The sequence below is a fragment of the Sorex araneus genome, chromosome X (assembly GCF_027595985.1).
Source record: "Sorex araneus isolate mSorAra2 chromosome X, mSorAra2.pri, whole genome shotgun sequence".
NCBI classification, from domain to species: Eukaryota; Metazoa; Chordata; class Mammalia; order Eulipotyphla; family Soricidae; genus Sorex; species Sorex araneus.
Window position 1 is genome coordinate 15,538,137 of NC_073313.1, and position 14,671 is coordinate 15,552,807.

At 39.7% G+C, this 14,671-nt stretch overlaps 1 protein-coding gene across 1 annotated transcript in view; it reads right to left on the reverse strand.

Annotated features, from left to right (window-relative positions):
• ACE2 (angiotensin converting enzyme 2) overlaps window positions 1–14,671 on the reverse strand; it is a 45,433-nt gene that overhangs the window by 5,594 nt on the left and 25,168 nt on the right. Inside the window, exons 9-16 of the mRNA XM_004612209.1 lie at window positions 12,572–12,798; window positions 10,321–10,465; window positions 9,843–9,941; window positions 8,999–9,121; window positions 7,195–7,371; window positions 5,839–5,893; window positions 2,291–2,391; window positions 595–711 (exon numbers count right to left, since the gene is read on the reverse strand). Coding sequence (XP_004612266.1) covers window positions 595–711; window positions 2,291–2,391; window positions 5,839–5,893; window positions 7,195–7,371; window positions 8,999–9,121; window positions 9,843–9,941; window positions 10,321–10,465; window positions 12,572–12,798 — 1,044 coding nt within the window. The remainder of the gene's footprint in view (window positions 1–594; window positions 712–2,290; window positions 2,392–5,838; window positions 5,894–7,194; window positions 7,372–8,998; window positions 9,122–9,842; window positions 9,942–10,320; window positions 10,466–12,571; window positions 12,799–14,671) is intronic.

The following is a 14,671-nucleotide window of genomic DNA, read 5'->3' on the forward strand; positions in this document are numbered from 1 at the left end:
TCCTCCACGTCCCTTCTGCCATGATCATTTCCATGTGCGCTGACCAGACTTTCTTCTGCCGGCAAAAGGCTGCCTTTGCCTGAGGTTGTTCTCAAGCCACAGAGCCTGCCCAATCTGCAGGTCAGAAGTACCAGAAATTAATGTCACCTGCAAGCAACTTCAATGACTGATGGGAACTGGTGAATAAATTAGTACGCTGGCCCTGATCTGTGCATGTTCGATATAGTGTCCCATAATTCTCCAGAAGAATGGAGCTTGAATTTCCCATGGTGGGAACTTGATAAGCACACACCACTTATGATCTCCCTTCTGTTCTCCGTAACTTCTATCCGCACTTCTCTGTTAGATCATCTCCCAAGAACTACTTACATTCAAATCATTTTCTAAGGCTCTTTCTCTAGACAGCTCAAACCAAGACAATATCCTTGCTATGAGATCCTTCTGGAATTAAAACTCAAGTTTTCTAGATGAGCTAACAGCTGTTTACAACTCAGAATGGTAGCTAGCACACAGCAGAAGAGAGTGAATATTATTGTTTTCACTGTGTGGTTAGTGGCATTGCCATAATAGAGCGTGTTTGAAAGTACATGTCACCTGATGGCCTCTTCAACTTCAGCTCTGGGAATGATGGTCGATGCATTTGTAGGTGAAGTGACAACGAAGGTGAAGGAGATTCTTGGTTTAAAATTACTCACTACAACATTGCTCTCCCTGTAAAGAAACAGAAGAAAATAGCTTTCTTTCTTGCACAAAGGACACAGTGAAGAGAATGAAGACTTCTGCTGGTGACTAGGGGGAGAATCATGCTGGCAGGGTGTAGAGAGATTTAAGGCACGATAAACAATGGAAGGCTGGCATTGTCCACCAAACTTCGCGCTTCCCAAATCTCATAAACTCAACTATGCAATAACATGTCTTGGCACTAATTGCTCTGCCAACATATAAGAATCGTGTTTCTTCCAATGATAGGATGTTTTCAAAGCACCAGGGAATCAGCAAGAAACCACTGATTCTCCGTGGAGAGGCAGAACTGTGATAATCACCTGGTGAACACTGATGGCTCAGAACTATGGAGAAAGGTGACACATTCACACCCTCTGACCCTGTCCTTCCCAGCAAAAATTGACATAGTGTACCCATGACTGAGTGAGGAGAGTGCAGTATCATGTGACAAGGACTGCTGTTGTGCTGTCATGATGATGCTAATGAAACCTAAGGCAGATCACGCGGCTCCGGACTCCTTCTCAACAGTAGCCAAAGCCCTTGACTGACTCATGAGTTCCCAGGAACTTCCTTTTCTCCTGCTCCTGCCTCAGTGCCACCCTGACCACACGTTCTCGTCTCCTATTTGCCCACTCTGTCCACACCACACTGGCTTCCTTGCTGTTCCTTTTGAAGCAGAATATTCCTGCTCCAGAATCTTTCCTGCTATTGTCCCAGCCCTGGAAGATTTCTGCCCCCATTGCTGGCTCTCTGCTCTGCCTCAGATATTTGCTCACATATTACTGAGATTTTTCCTGACGATTTGACTTAAAACTGAACTTACACACACAGTCATGAACCCATACTAGCATTCCATAGCCCCTCACCCGTAGAATTTTTTTTTCTCCTTAGCAGTTACCATCATCGAATTTGATTATATTTTATTCCTATATTTTTGTTATCATATGCTGCACACAATAGGCACGCCACACACATATACATACAAATGCCATGAAAGCAGGGGTTCTCGCTTTGCCTTTCAGTGTTGAGGGTGGGTGAGAGCATTTGGGGTTTAAGGGAGAAGTGAGAGATGAGGGGAGAGGGCTTTTTAATAAGAACAATGCTCTTGCAAAACGTATCACTGTACCACCTGTCACTGTCATCCCGTTGCTCATCGATTTGCTCAAGCGAGCACCATTAACGTCTCCATTGTGAGACTTGTTGTTACTGTTTTTGGCCTATCGAATACGCCACGGGGAGCCTGCCAGGCTCGGCCGTGCGGGCGGGATACTCTCGGTAGCTTGCCAGGCTATACGAAAGGGGCGGAGGAATCGAACCTGCAAGGCAAACAAACGCCCTACCTGCTATGCTATCACTCCTGCCCTTTGCAACTTACATTGCAAAATGTAAGTGATAAAAATCACCACTATCCCTAACTGGAGAGCCCCCAATTCCAGATTATAAGGAACTTTTAAAGTTGGCAGAAAGTTTTCTCAACTTCACTTGAATCAAAGTTTAAACAGCATATTTTTTTTTCAGATTCAAAAGGGAGCCCTGGGAGAAGTCACTGGAAAGCAGATTCACTCACCTAAAGGGAAGAGTCTCATTTTTCATCTTTGAAAAGTACTTTCTCATGGCGTATGCAATAGATGACTGGAACAAGTACATTTCACTGTCATTCCATTGGTACTGCAAAGTTAGAAGTAAAACATTATTCAGTAGGGACCAGTGAGCACTCGTGTTCCATAAACATTCATTTTAAATATTTTGACACTCCAAAGAACCGGCTTATTCATGAGCGTCACATTCCACTGAGTTCTAAGCCCTACCCCAGAGTCACACTGGAGGCAGATTTATAAGACGGGAGGCATGGGAGTTGTGTGTTTTGTTTAAAATGTCTGTATATTGTAGACAAATATACAGAGTGCTTGCTCTTTTAATAGTAAGTTTTCAGATGTGTATACATGCAAAAGAAGAGAGAAACTTGAGGTTCCAAGGGAAAAAATCATACTTTGTAAATCACAGGGTAATTTCTTTTCACTTTTCAGTGCTAACCTAGCTTATGTCTTTGCACAGTCAATGAAAAACTTGTTCAAAAAGAAAAGATGCAATCATTCTTTTCTCCAGTTGCTGGCAGTAGAGATCGACAAATGGTGCATGTTTGTTTTTCACCTCTCCTCTCTCTTTTGGATAAAATGCTCCCAACGCTGCACAAAGAAATTATTAATATTAACTTCAGCTGGGTATCATTCAGGTTTGGGGGAAAGTGACTTTTATAGGAATAATATTATTATTACACCGTTAACTAACAATATTTCTGTTGGCTCTTACTTCTATATGTGAAAATCAGTAAAGACCAGAGAGCCAGCTGGACTTTGCCACGTACTAGCTTGAGCCAGGGAGACAGTCTGGCCTGCTAGGACGCTGTGCTATTAGTTCTGATCTCACGAGAACAGGCATTGTGCCAGGCAGGGGGCCTCAGAATGTCACACCAGTAGCTCTTCGAAGGACTCCTTGCCAACCCTCCGGAGCTTGGAAAGGCATTTGGAGACAAGTGCCAAAAAAGAAGATCATTGGAAAGTATCCCGATCTGCCGTATCCTTGAAATGAAAGTAATTAAAATGTATCAGGCCAAGAAAGGGCAGTGACAGAAAGAGAATTTCACAGATGCTCAAGGTTCTTAAGAGGATGGGATTTGAGGGCCAGGTGGATAGTTCAAGGGGTTAGCGTGCATGTTTCACACTGGAGTTCAATCCTCACCACTTTGAGAAATGGACCCTTAGCTCAGCACCAGAGCAGTGCCCGGGCACTGCCAGGTGCGCCCGCAATGAGAAACGAACATAAAATGAAATAGTATAACTCTTCCCATTTGGTAGATGAAACACCTTAATTTCTATTATTTCTTTCGGACATTTTCTTTTCCTTTGCTACTCTATCATGTTACTTTTATTTAAATTTCTTATCTATGAAAATTGCACTATGACTACTGTTGAGCCGTGGATAATATTTAACTTCCCATGAAAAGTAAGGGAGTTAAGTACAATCTTTAGATCTATCCAATGCAAATAATTTTCTGTAGCACCTTGGACTGTCTTATCTAATGGCCACAAGCTGTCCTCTAATCTGCAAAGCTTTCAGGGTGCCACGCCTACACCCAGATCTCCTATCTGGAACTACTCTCTCCTTTCCTCTATCAATTAAAGCTAACCACTACTTCATATAGGCTACCTGGACACAGATGTTTAGGGGAAAGCAATCACTAGCTTAAAATAATACACACGAGGTGTAAGTAACATGATTTTCTGTAAAACATGGTTTGACCCAAAAGCACATCTCAACATCAGTGCTTCTTAAACTTTAGTGCTTGGGTTTTTAAACTCTTGATGCTGTGGCCCAGAGCAATTCAATCAGACTCTCTAGGAAGGGGAACAGCATTAACGTTTTTTAAACATCTTATATGGCTCTAATGTGCAGCGAAATTAGAGAGGCAGTGTCCTAAATCACAGTTCCTAGTCTTCATTGTCTAGAAAAATCACGGCGATGCATGTTGAAATGAAAATTCTGATTAAGTAGTTCTTTGGGAAGATAGGAGGAGGGTTCTTAAGATTCTGCATTTTAAAGAAGCTTCAAGATCATAGATAATTGGTTAAAATCAAATAAAATTATCTGTATTCTGGCTAAAAATTGTCTATCAAAAAATATAAACAGATATTCTTGGAATACAAATAATAATATGAATGAATTGCAAGAGTTGATTGTGGATATTTAAAATTAAGTGTTTTCATCAAAAAGAACAAGAACAACCAGTGCTGGCATGGATATGGGGAGAAAGGGATTCTCTTTCATTGTTGGTGGAAATGTCCACTGGTCCAGTCTTTTTGGAAAACATGGGCATTCCTTAAAAAACTAGAAATTGAGCTTCCATATGACCCAGCAATACTACTTCTGGGAATATATTTCGAGGGTGCAAAAAAGAAGAGTAGAAATGATATCTGCACCTGTGTGCTCATTGCAGCACAATAGCCAGAATCTGGAAAAAAAACTGAGTGCCCGAGAACAGACTACTGGTTAAAGAAACTTTGGTACATCTACACAGTGGAATACTATGCGACTGTTAGGAAAGATGAAGACATGAGATTTGCTTATAAGTAGATGGTTATGGAGAGTATCATGATAAGTGAAATGAGTCAGAAAGAGGGACAGACATATAATGAATGCACTCATTTGTGGAATATAAAATATCATAATATGAGACTAACACCCAAGGACAGTAAAGACAGGGCCAGAAAGATTGCTCCATGATTGGAAGCCCGCCTTATGAGCTGGAGGAAAAGGTAGCTGGGATAGAGAAGGGATCACTCAGTCAATGATGGGTGGAGGGATCACTTAGGATGGGAGATGTGTGCTAAAAATAGATAAAGGATCAAACATCATGACCTCACATTATATGTGTTGCAAACCATAATGTCCGTAAATAGAGAGAAAGAGGCAAATTGTCTGCCATAGAAGCAGGGGGGGGGGTGAGACAGGATAGGGGGAAAGGATACTGGGGACATAGGTGATGGAAAATATACACTGGTGGAGGAATGGGTGTTTGATCATTGTATGACTAAAATTCAAACGTGAAAGTTTTGTAACTGAGGCTCACAGTGATTAAATAAAAAATATAAATATAGTGTTAAAAATAAAATAAAATTGACTGTTTGGGCTGGAGTTATATAATATAGTGCATAGAGCATTCACCTTACATGTGGCTGACCTGGGCATCCCATATGGTCCCCCATGCACCAACAAGAGTAACTCCTGAGTGCAAAGCCAGGAGTAAACTCTGAGCACTGCAGGGTGTGGCCCCCAAACAAAAAATTCATAAAATAGAATAAAATTGAATGTGTTTGCTCATTGGTGTCCGTAACACCTTCACTGTAACAAAAAAGTAAAAACAGTCAATCCAAATTAGGAGGATATCTATTAGTATCTATTAAACCCCAAGAAGTTGGGGATTGTAGTTCTTATTAAGAGAATCACATGGTATGTGGCCTTTTCTCCTTAACCCACACTGGAATGGACTTCCTGTGTGTCGGGGAAGACAGGACTTTGGGAAGTAATGGATATAGATGCACTGGCAAGAATACTCACTGCATTTTCTCCAAGAGCTGACTTTAGGCTTATCCTCACTTTGATGCTTTCGCTGCTGCTTCCGTTATTATTACCTGATCAAAGGGAAATCAAAGACTAGTGTTACAAATGACAGATCAAGGAAGTACATTTACTTCCCTTTCCACCATCCATGACCCCATTTAACAGAGAAAGAAATGTTGAAGTTATAATCAACCTCTGGGCAAATAAGAAGTCACTGAAGAGGAAATAAGCGTTTTCCTATGAAGAGCAGGAACATTATGATCAAAGTGTATGCAGAGGCAATAGAGGCCCAAGGGTGCCAGAGAACCCCAGGGGGAATTGGCATTTAGGCGGTAGGAGGACATTGCACTGAAAATAAGAAGGGCTGAAAATCAAAGATAAACATGGAAAGGTAGTTAATTAAAGCTATGTTGGCCAAGAGTTGATTTTCCCACTCCACGTGTTCTTTGCTTCGACAGTCCGGAGGCTTTGCGGTAGGAAAACAAGAGGTAATCCAAGAAAGAAGATGCGGGCTACAGGAAGCAGAGAATTCACCAAAGAAGATAGTCAGATTGTAAAAATTGTTGTCCAGATTGAGCCAAGAGGAAGTAGGAGCCTATGATGAAAGCCTTTAGGGGGAAAAATGGGACTGAAAGGAACTGTTGGGTTTGGGATGTAACTCAGTGGTAGCATGCATACCTTGCATCATGTATGAGACCCTGGGTTCCATCCTTGGCTCCGCAAAACCAAACAAAAGCAACAGCCAAGTTGGAATAACGAATATAGAAATAATTAAGCATGTAAGAAAAACAGGAAAAGACAGTAGAAACTCTAAGGTAAAAACACTACCTAAGATTTCAAATACTGTGAAACTCAGCTTTGCAGGTATAACACTGATAGAAATATCCATCATTTCTTTTGTTAAAAGTTATGAGGAAGTTTTATTGGAAGGCTGAGAAAGGGAAGTGAAATATCAGGCAGAAGGGCAAATCTAAAAGTGACCAATAAGGAAATAAATGAAATGTTAAGAAATATGAAGGCAACTGCTAGGAGAGTTTATAGGACTCAAACACTTCAAATCTTTGTCTTCAAAGAGAAGGGTTTGGGCAAAGTGTTTTGGGGACTGTGACACCCTTATATTTTCAACATGGGGCTAACTAAACAGACTTGAAAGAGTGTATTTGTATGCGAAGTCGTCTTTCCTATGTCTTGTGTGGAGTAGATGATCAACAAATGTTACTGCCCCAGTAAAAATGGAGCATCACAACACCATCAGCAGTAGAACTGTCTGTGTGGAGGGCAAACATGATGGACCACGTTCTAGCTTCCCAAGATGGAACAGGGAGTGGTTTGAAACGTATCACTTCTAGGCACTCACGTGGACTGCAGTCGGTGTTCCATCCCACAGAAGAATTCTTGTTTTGTTGTTCCAGCCAAGTTAACAAGGGCTGAAAGTAATTAAGCAGTGGTTTTACATCCATAGTGGTGGATCCTACCACCCTTTTCAATGCTTCGGTCCAGGGCTCTGATTTTCCTAGCTGCAGCATATCACTGTATGAAAAAAAAAACGGGGAGGGTGGGCTAAGTTTGCTCAATGCAGATAAGAATATGGGGCACATTAATTCTCTCACCCAGATGTATAAAGACTAATTGAATCTGACTCCTCTCTACCTCTCATTTTCCATCCTCCTGCACCCTTCATTTGCACATGACTCACCAACTACTCTGGGCTTCCATAAACATTCTAAATTGCTTTACCTTTAGGATGTTTTTGCTTTTTTTCCTGCCTGGTACTTCTGATCTGAATTTTTCATTAAATTAGATGTGAAAAATAAAAATGTGTCTCTGTATATCTATTCCAGATAAGTATAAATAAAATTTATCTATAAAAACAAGGCTTTTCTATTTTGGTTTCTGGGTCACACCCAGAGATACTTAGGGGTTACTCCTGACTCTGCACTCAGGAATCATTCCCAGTGGGCTTGAGAGACCTTCTGGGATGGATGCTGGAGACTGAACCTGAGTAGGCCCTGTGCAAGGCAAGCACCCTGCCCCGACGTACTATCGCTCTGGCCCCAAACAAGGCATTTTAAACAGATGTCTTCATTCTCCAATTCTTCTTCCTTTCTAATCACTACAAAGGAAGCTTTGCAGCTTTAATATGGAAAGAGGAGATGGCCAATCCATCACATGGTCTAGGGAAGTGTGTGGTATACACAAGATGTATCTTCAATTACGTGATCTCAAAACAATTCAATTTGTGACTGAGGACATTTTTTTTTAAATTTTGTATGAGTTTATTCCATCATTCTGAGTTGCTGATTCTATGTATTTCCATCTATCTAATTAATCTCCATATCCATGTAATAATCTTCTATTTACCCTCCATCCATGAAGAAGAACTGATAAGAAGAACTGATAAGGAATTGTCCCTCCTAGCTTAGAGATTTGAAAATAGAAATTCTTAGAGTATACTATTTCTTGGACTTCTGCTATTAAGTAATATAAGCCAAGAATTTTGATTTTCAAATCTCTAGACTAGGAGGCAGCTATTTGTAGTTTCTCAGACTGTTTCAATTTTTATAGATGCTGCTTAGTACTTCAGACTTGCTTCTGATAGGAGGAATCTTAGCTTCTAAGATTCTTGTTCATTTTGAGTCAATACTGTTTTTTCAGAGCAAGTACTTTTTTTCTGATTCTTTTTCTTTTTTTTTAATTTTTAAATTTATTTATTTTTAATTAGAGAATCACCGTGAGGGTACAGTTACAGATTTATACACTTTTGTGCTTATACTTCCCTCATACAAAGTTCGGGAACCCATCCCTTCCCCAGTGCCCATTCTCCACCACCCGTAAACCCAGTGTCCCTCCCACCCTCCCCAATCCCATCTCCCCCCCACCCCACCCTGCCACTGTGGCAAGGCATTCCCTTCTGTTCTCTCTCTCTAATTAGCTGTTGTGGTTTGCAATAAAGGTGTTGAGTGGCCGCTGTGCTCAGTCTCTAGCCCTCATTCAGCCCGCAACTCCCTTCCCCCACATGGCCTTCGACTACAATGTAGTGACTGAGGACATTTTGAGGCTATATTTTTTTAGAATGAAGAAATCAGATCAAACCTAAACACAGTAATGAGGAATATTGGCTAACAGGGAAGGGCGAGCATTTTGAAGCATTTCTTACAGCAACTTGTTGCCAGCGGCTATAGAATTTGAGATATCACATTTGTGCAGGGGGCCACTATGGTTAGCTAGTTTGCAAAGGGCTTCTTGAAACTGGAATTGATAGATGGTCCTTGTGTAATATCTGGAAAAGAGATAAAGGTACAAAATTTCAAACAATGTTCAGACAATGATAGAATCACAGATTTGAGATTATATTCACTTTCTGAGGCCCAAGTAACTGAACTGATGTTAGTCAGAAAGACCCAAAAAAGGTCCAAGAAAGACCCAAACATAAACCATATGGATTCATCATAACCTACTTGCATTTATGCAAACAACGATAAAAAGGAAACACTATTTTATAAATGTTAGCTCACATGTGTATTATTCTACAGTCATGCATCCCTTAAATAAATGTTTCATATAAATCCTATGACAATTTAATAAATGTATGTAAGGTTTGTAAGGTATGATTCCTACCTTACAAATAAAGAAATGAACCCTAAATAACTTCAAAATCTGGAGTTAACAGATACACAGATGAGATTTGGGGACTTCAGGCTAAATCTGCCTGTTCAAATAACTCGGTACTCTAATGTTAATGAGAATATCAACAATTTTTTTATCCAAGGTTACTCTTAGTTCTTTGAAGTTTAAGTAAAAGATATCACACAAGTTTTTAATTTAAACTAATAAATTTTGTTGAGTTCAACTTAATTAAAACCAATAATCTATCTTGAGGTGGAGGAGGGGAGGCAGATGGAGCTAGAGGATTAATAGTCATTTCTTCATACAGCCTTATTTCTTTGCCATTAATACAACTGAATTTTTACAATTTAATAGCGAGAAAAATTGTTATTTACCGGATGAACGAGTAATCATTAGCAACATGGAACAGAGATGCAGGGTCACAGTATGTTTCATCATGGGGAACAGGTTCAAACACCCCAACTATTTCTCGCCTTTGAGGAAAAAAAGAAGATTGGGTTTGGTTAGTCTAGTTTACCATCACCCAATGATAAATTCATAGTAGTCATCTCTTACTATTTAAGTTCAGAGAGTGTATCTTCAAAACACTAATCTAATAAAGAGCATTGCATCATCAAAAGTACATAGTAAAAGCCCTTATCATTTCTCTGTGGCACCATATATGTAATCTTAAAAATAGAAAATTGCACAATTTTGTAAAAATATTAAATGCTCTTCAAGGCTAAGTCAAATCCCCCCTCATATTTCTCTGGGTGTACATATGCACATGTGTGCACAGGTCATCCAAAAGCTTTAAAGTAAACATCAAGTTCATGAGAAAACACTTTACCAATTTCATATTTATTGACTTACTTCATCTCCCACCACTTTTTTGTCCACTGGTCTTTGGGAATTTCACCCCTGAAGACCTTCCATCTCCACTGTTCTAACATGAAAGTAAATGGTAGAGTTCCAACAATTGTAAGTGCTTGTTTGAGTAGGAAGTTTATTTCCGTTTCTGAAAGGAAAAGAGAAAGATGAGAATGACAATGAATGTTCTGTTGTTGGTAATTTCCTAGTATCAGGATATTATTCCTTAAGATACACTTACTGTGGGTCAGAGACATTATACAGGGGTTAGGGCACATGGTTGGCATGTAATTGATCCCAGTTCAAACCCTGGCACCAAATGGTTCTCCCTAGCATCAAGGTTCACTGGGGTGGTCCCAATAATCCTCAGCTTGCACATCTGGAGCAGCGCTGACTCGTTAGGCCCTCACGTTCAAACACTTCCTGGTTCCTGAGAATCACCAGGAGAGTACCCTTCCCCCCACACTAAAACAAAGATATTATAGGGGTGATTGTATGAGAAATATTGGCAGTGGATAAAATAAAAAGTATACATTCATTTATTTTCAGTTAAAGGAGTAGGGTCAAGCACTGGACTGAATAGGTAAAATAAATCTACAAGTAACCCCCACACTCATTTTTCCCAATAGTTTCAACTGTCTTCTTTAAACCCCTCTTATCAGATCTATTTAGGGGTCCTTCTTTGTATTCATACTGTTAATCCTCATAAGCTCCATGAAGGCAGTAATTGTTAATGTCTCATTCATGACTATGTCTAGCCCAGCAGCTGTTTTGAGTAAGTCTTTGCTAAATGAACATATTTCAAACAGATGTGGCCCAAAGCCGGTAAATTAGAGGGAGAAAAACAAAAGAGCATTTCCCTAGAGGAAATCAATTACTGGCTAATCAGAAGTAAAATGTACTGTAAATGCAGGGACATCTTTCTTAAGGGCAATGAAAAATGTTAAATTAGGCTATTTCATTCACCTTTATTGGTGATGTAATAGTCAGGAGAGCTGATCTCTAGTCTACAAATATCTAGTCTATAAATAGAGCTCCCTGAAATCTAAGCAGGGGATAGTTTTCCACTCTCTTTTTGAGCACTCTAGTATCTTTAAAAAATTCCCTGTACATAGTATGTAATCAATAAAATTTTGGGGGGAGAAAAACCAAAGAGAGAACAGGAGGAATGAGAGAGAAGAAATAAATAAATTTTGGTTGTTGAACATCATTCACGGAGCAAGGGTATAAACAACGGGATATATAGTTTTTAAAACTAGTGATTTAACTCGTTTTAGTACTGTCACCATGATTCAACCATATCTGTCTTCTGTCAGAGAATATTTCAAGAGATAAAACAAGTCACTGTTAATTTATTTGATGAGTTATGTTTCAAAATTATGATGCAGGTGTGGTTATATGTTCCATCAAGTCTAAACCATCCAAAGGGAAACAGTTTGCCAGATGTTGAAAGACAGTGTAGCTCTTGCAGGGTATTAGTTACAAATTCATGCTTCAGAAGCATGAACAAAATGGTTTAGTCCCTTCCTATATTGATATTCCAGTGTCTATTCTCTAAGGATTCCAAAATTTCAAGTTGCACTTGAATTTGCCTATTATGGAGAAAGCTTTGGGTTAAGACTCAAGTTCTGACTGTCAATTTGCTCTTCTGACCTTGAGATAGTTACATTCTCTCGTCTTCAGTTTGCATATCTGAAAAGTGTTTTATTTTTCATTTTTTGAACCACTCCTAGCTATGCTCTGTGATTATTAGTGGTTTTGACCTCAGGAATCAGTCCTGGTGGGCTTGGGGGACTATATGGGGTGCCGGAGATCAAATCCAGGTCCACTTCATGAAAGGCAAATGCCCTACCTGCTGTACTATTGTTCAGGCCCTGCAAAGTGTGTTTTTTAAAATCTAACCTCTAACAATTTGGGAAGATTTTATTGCAACTAAAGAAAGGGATCTACTCAGAACCCTGCCACGAATTAATTGAAGATCTTCAGTGGCTTTTTTCCATTCTGTGAACCTGTTTAAGCATCTGTTAGATGTTTTTTCAGATTCCTCAAACCATCCACTGTTACCTTTCTTATGCTATTTTCAAAGACACAAAATCACATGTAAGTATATGGAGATAAATACTTAAATTTTTTACCAGTTATGATTGCCAGTTCCCATAAAGATCCCATACTTTACATGGAAAAAATAAATACATCTTACACCTAAAAATAGACACCGTTGCCCATACAAAACTAAAGAATTCCGAAAACAAACCTTGGTCTTCAACAAAATCCTGTGGCAGAAGACCAATAGCTTTCAAGTGGCTAGGGGTTGCTGCGGAAAGTGACATGATCTCTCCCACAGCCTCATGGAATCCTTCATTAGCTCCATTTCTTAGCAGGAAGGGTTGTATGGAATATGCCATGTCATACTGAATATGCCCCATCTCATGATGGGCTGTCAGGAAGTCATCCATTGTCACCTTTGTGCACATCTTGATCCTGCAAAAAAGCAACATTGAAATCAATATCATTAGATTCTGTGCAATTAACACAGTAGAATTATATATGATTCTGTTAACATGTATCATCTTTCCAATATTTTTCCACAAATGAACCTTAAGTACCTACCTTTTCTGTACTAGACATTGTATAGGTGTTCAACAGAAAGTAATGGGTAGGGCTGAACCCTACTCACAGACTAATGGTGACGTGAGTCTTATACTACAAAAGCTCTGAGATTCTATAAGGGGTCGGTAGACATGACTGCGCATAACAATGAGTGAATGCAGACACAGAAGAAGCACCTAAAAGGGCATAACTGAGTATTCAATAAGCAAGCTGGACCTTGGTTGACGTACAGGAGTTTGACAGCTAACAAGAAGAGACAAATAGTTGAAGTTCCTGGAAATATTTAGTGGGAAATACATGAAAATGCATGTGGAATTCTGGACACTGAAAGCAGTTCGTGTAGTGAAGACTGAGAAATAGTAGTACAAGCTTCCGTAGATTGCTGATTTGGGAATCATTCACATAGAATTTATGGAGTGGATATAATGGTTCATAAATCTAGGGCAGAAATGATAAGAAAAGAGGATTTGTCTTATGAGATCCTTGTGCCTAAAGTGTGGAGAGTGGTAGATGATTCAGAGGGGATGAAGAGAGAAGTCAAAGGAGCCCCAAAGAGGTTGACAATATAGAAGTCAGTGAAAAAATAGCATTTCAAACACAACTTGTGAACCTAGAATAACACTGCTATGAGAAAGGACTACATCTGTCCGATAGGTGGTTGTACTGGTCACTTGTTGAAAGAAGTTTCATTCCATGAGGTTTAGATATATTTTGGTAGGTTTCTGAATTAATTTTCCTATCATTCTGATCAGGTCAGTCCCCCCTGATAATTACTCCTTGTTCACCCTCAAGAAAAAAAGCTTCCAGGGCTGGAGTGATAGCACAGCAGGTAGGGCATTTGCCTTGCACGCGGCCAACCTGGGTTCCCAGCATCCCATGTGGTCCCCTGAGCACGGCCATGGGTAATTCCTGAGTGCAGAGCCAGGAGTGACCCCTGAGCATCGCTGGGTGTGACCCAAAAAGCAAAAAAAAAGTAAAAAAGTAAAAAGCTTCCTTTTTACAATCCAATATGTCCTGCTTTTCTAACTTTGTTTTTATCTATTCTCTTTTGAAATAATAAGAATAGCTATGATTTATGTGAACTATGTATGGAAGATGCCATGTTAGGACACCTACATACGCTTATTCACTTTTAACCCTCACTGTAGCACTCTAGGAATCAGTAAAATATGTTGTGACTTACTACATGTTTTTATTTAAGAAAATATACTTGATTGGAATAGACTCATGGTCATTTCTTTATGCATTACCTATGAGGGTGTTTTTGTGCCACAAAGAAGAGCTGAGTGGTTGAGACAGAGATTTATTCACTATGTGGTCCTTTGCAGAAAAGGATTATCAATTCCTGTTCTATAGAGTACATGCATGGATCCCTACCCACACCCACTTTCCCAAACAGAGAGACCCAACAATCTCCTAGTTTCCTGATTCATGGCGGTTAAAGACTGATACGTGCTGCTTCCTTCCTGGTCTTTGGCCAAATATGAGATAACTCAGGCAGGTTAGATCTTCATACATTCGGAGGCTCTTCATAGCCAACGACTCACTAGTATAGGTGCAGGTACAAAAGGCTAGTCCCTTTGTCTCAAAGTGTGACCAACTCTGTAGCACAGACCATGTTCCAGAGTCCCAGGATATTGGGCTGAGATCACATCCTTATTAACAGTTTTCTCTGTCCCAACTTGCTTCCTTCGTGCCTCTTCATCCATCTTAAGTTAGAGGACCAACCTAAGACACCCACAAA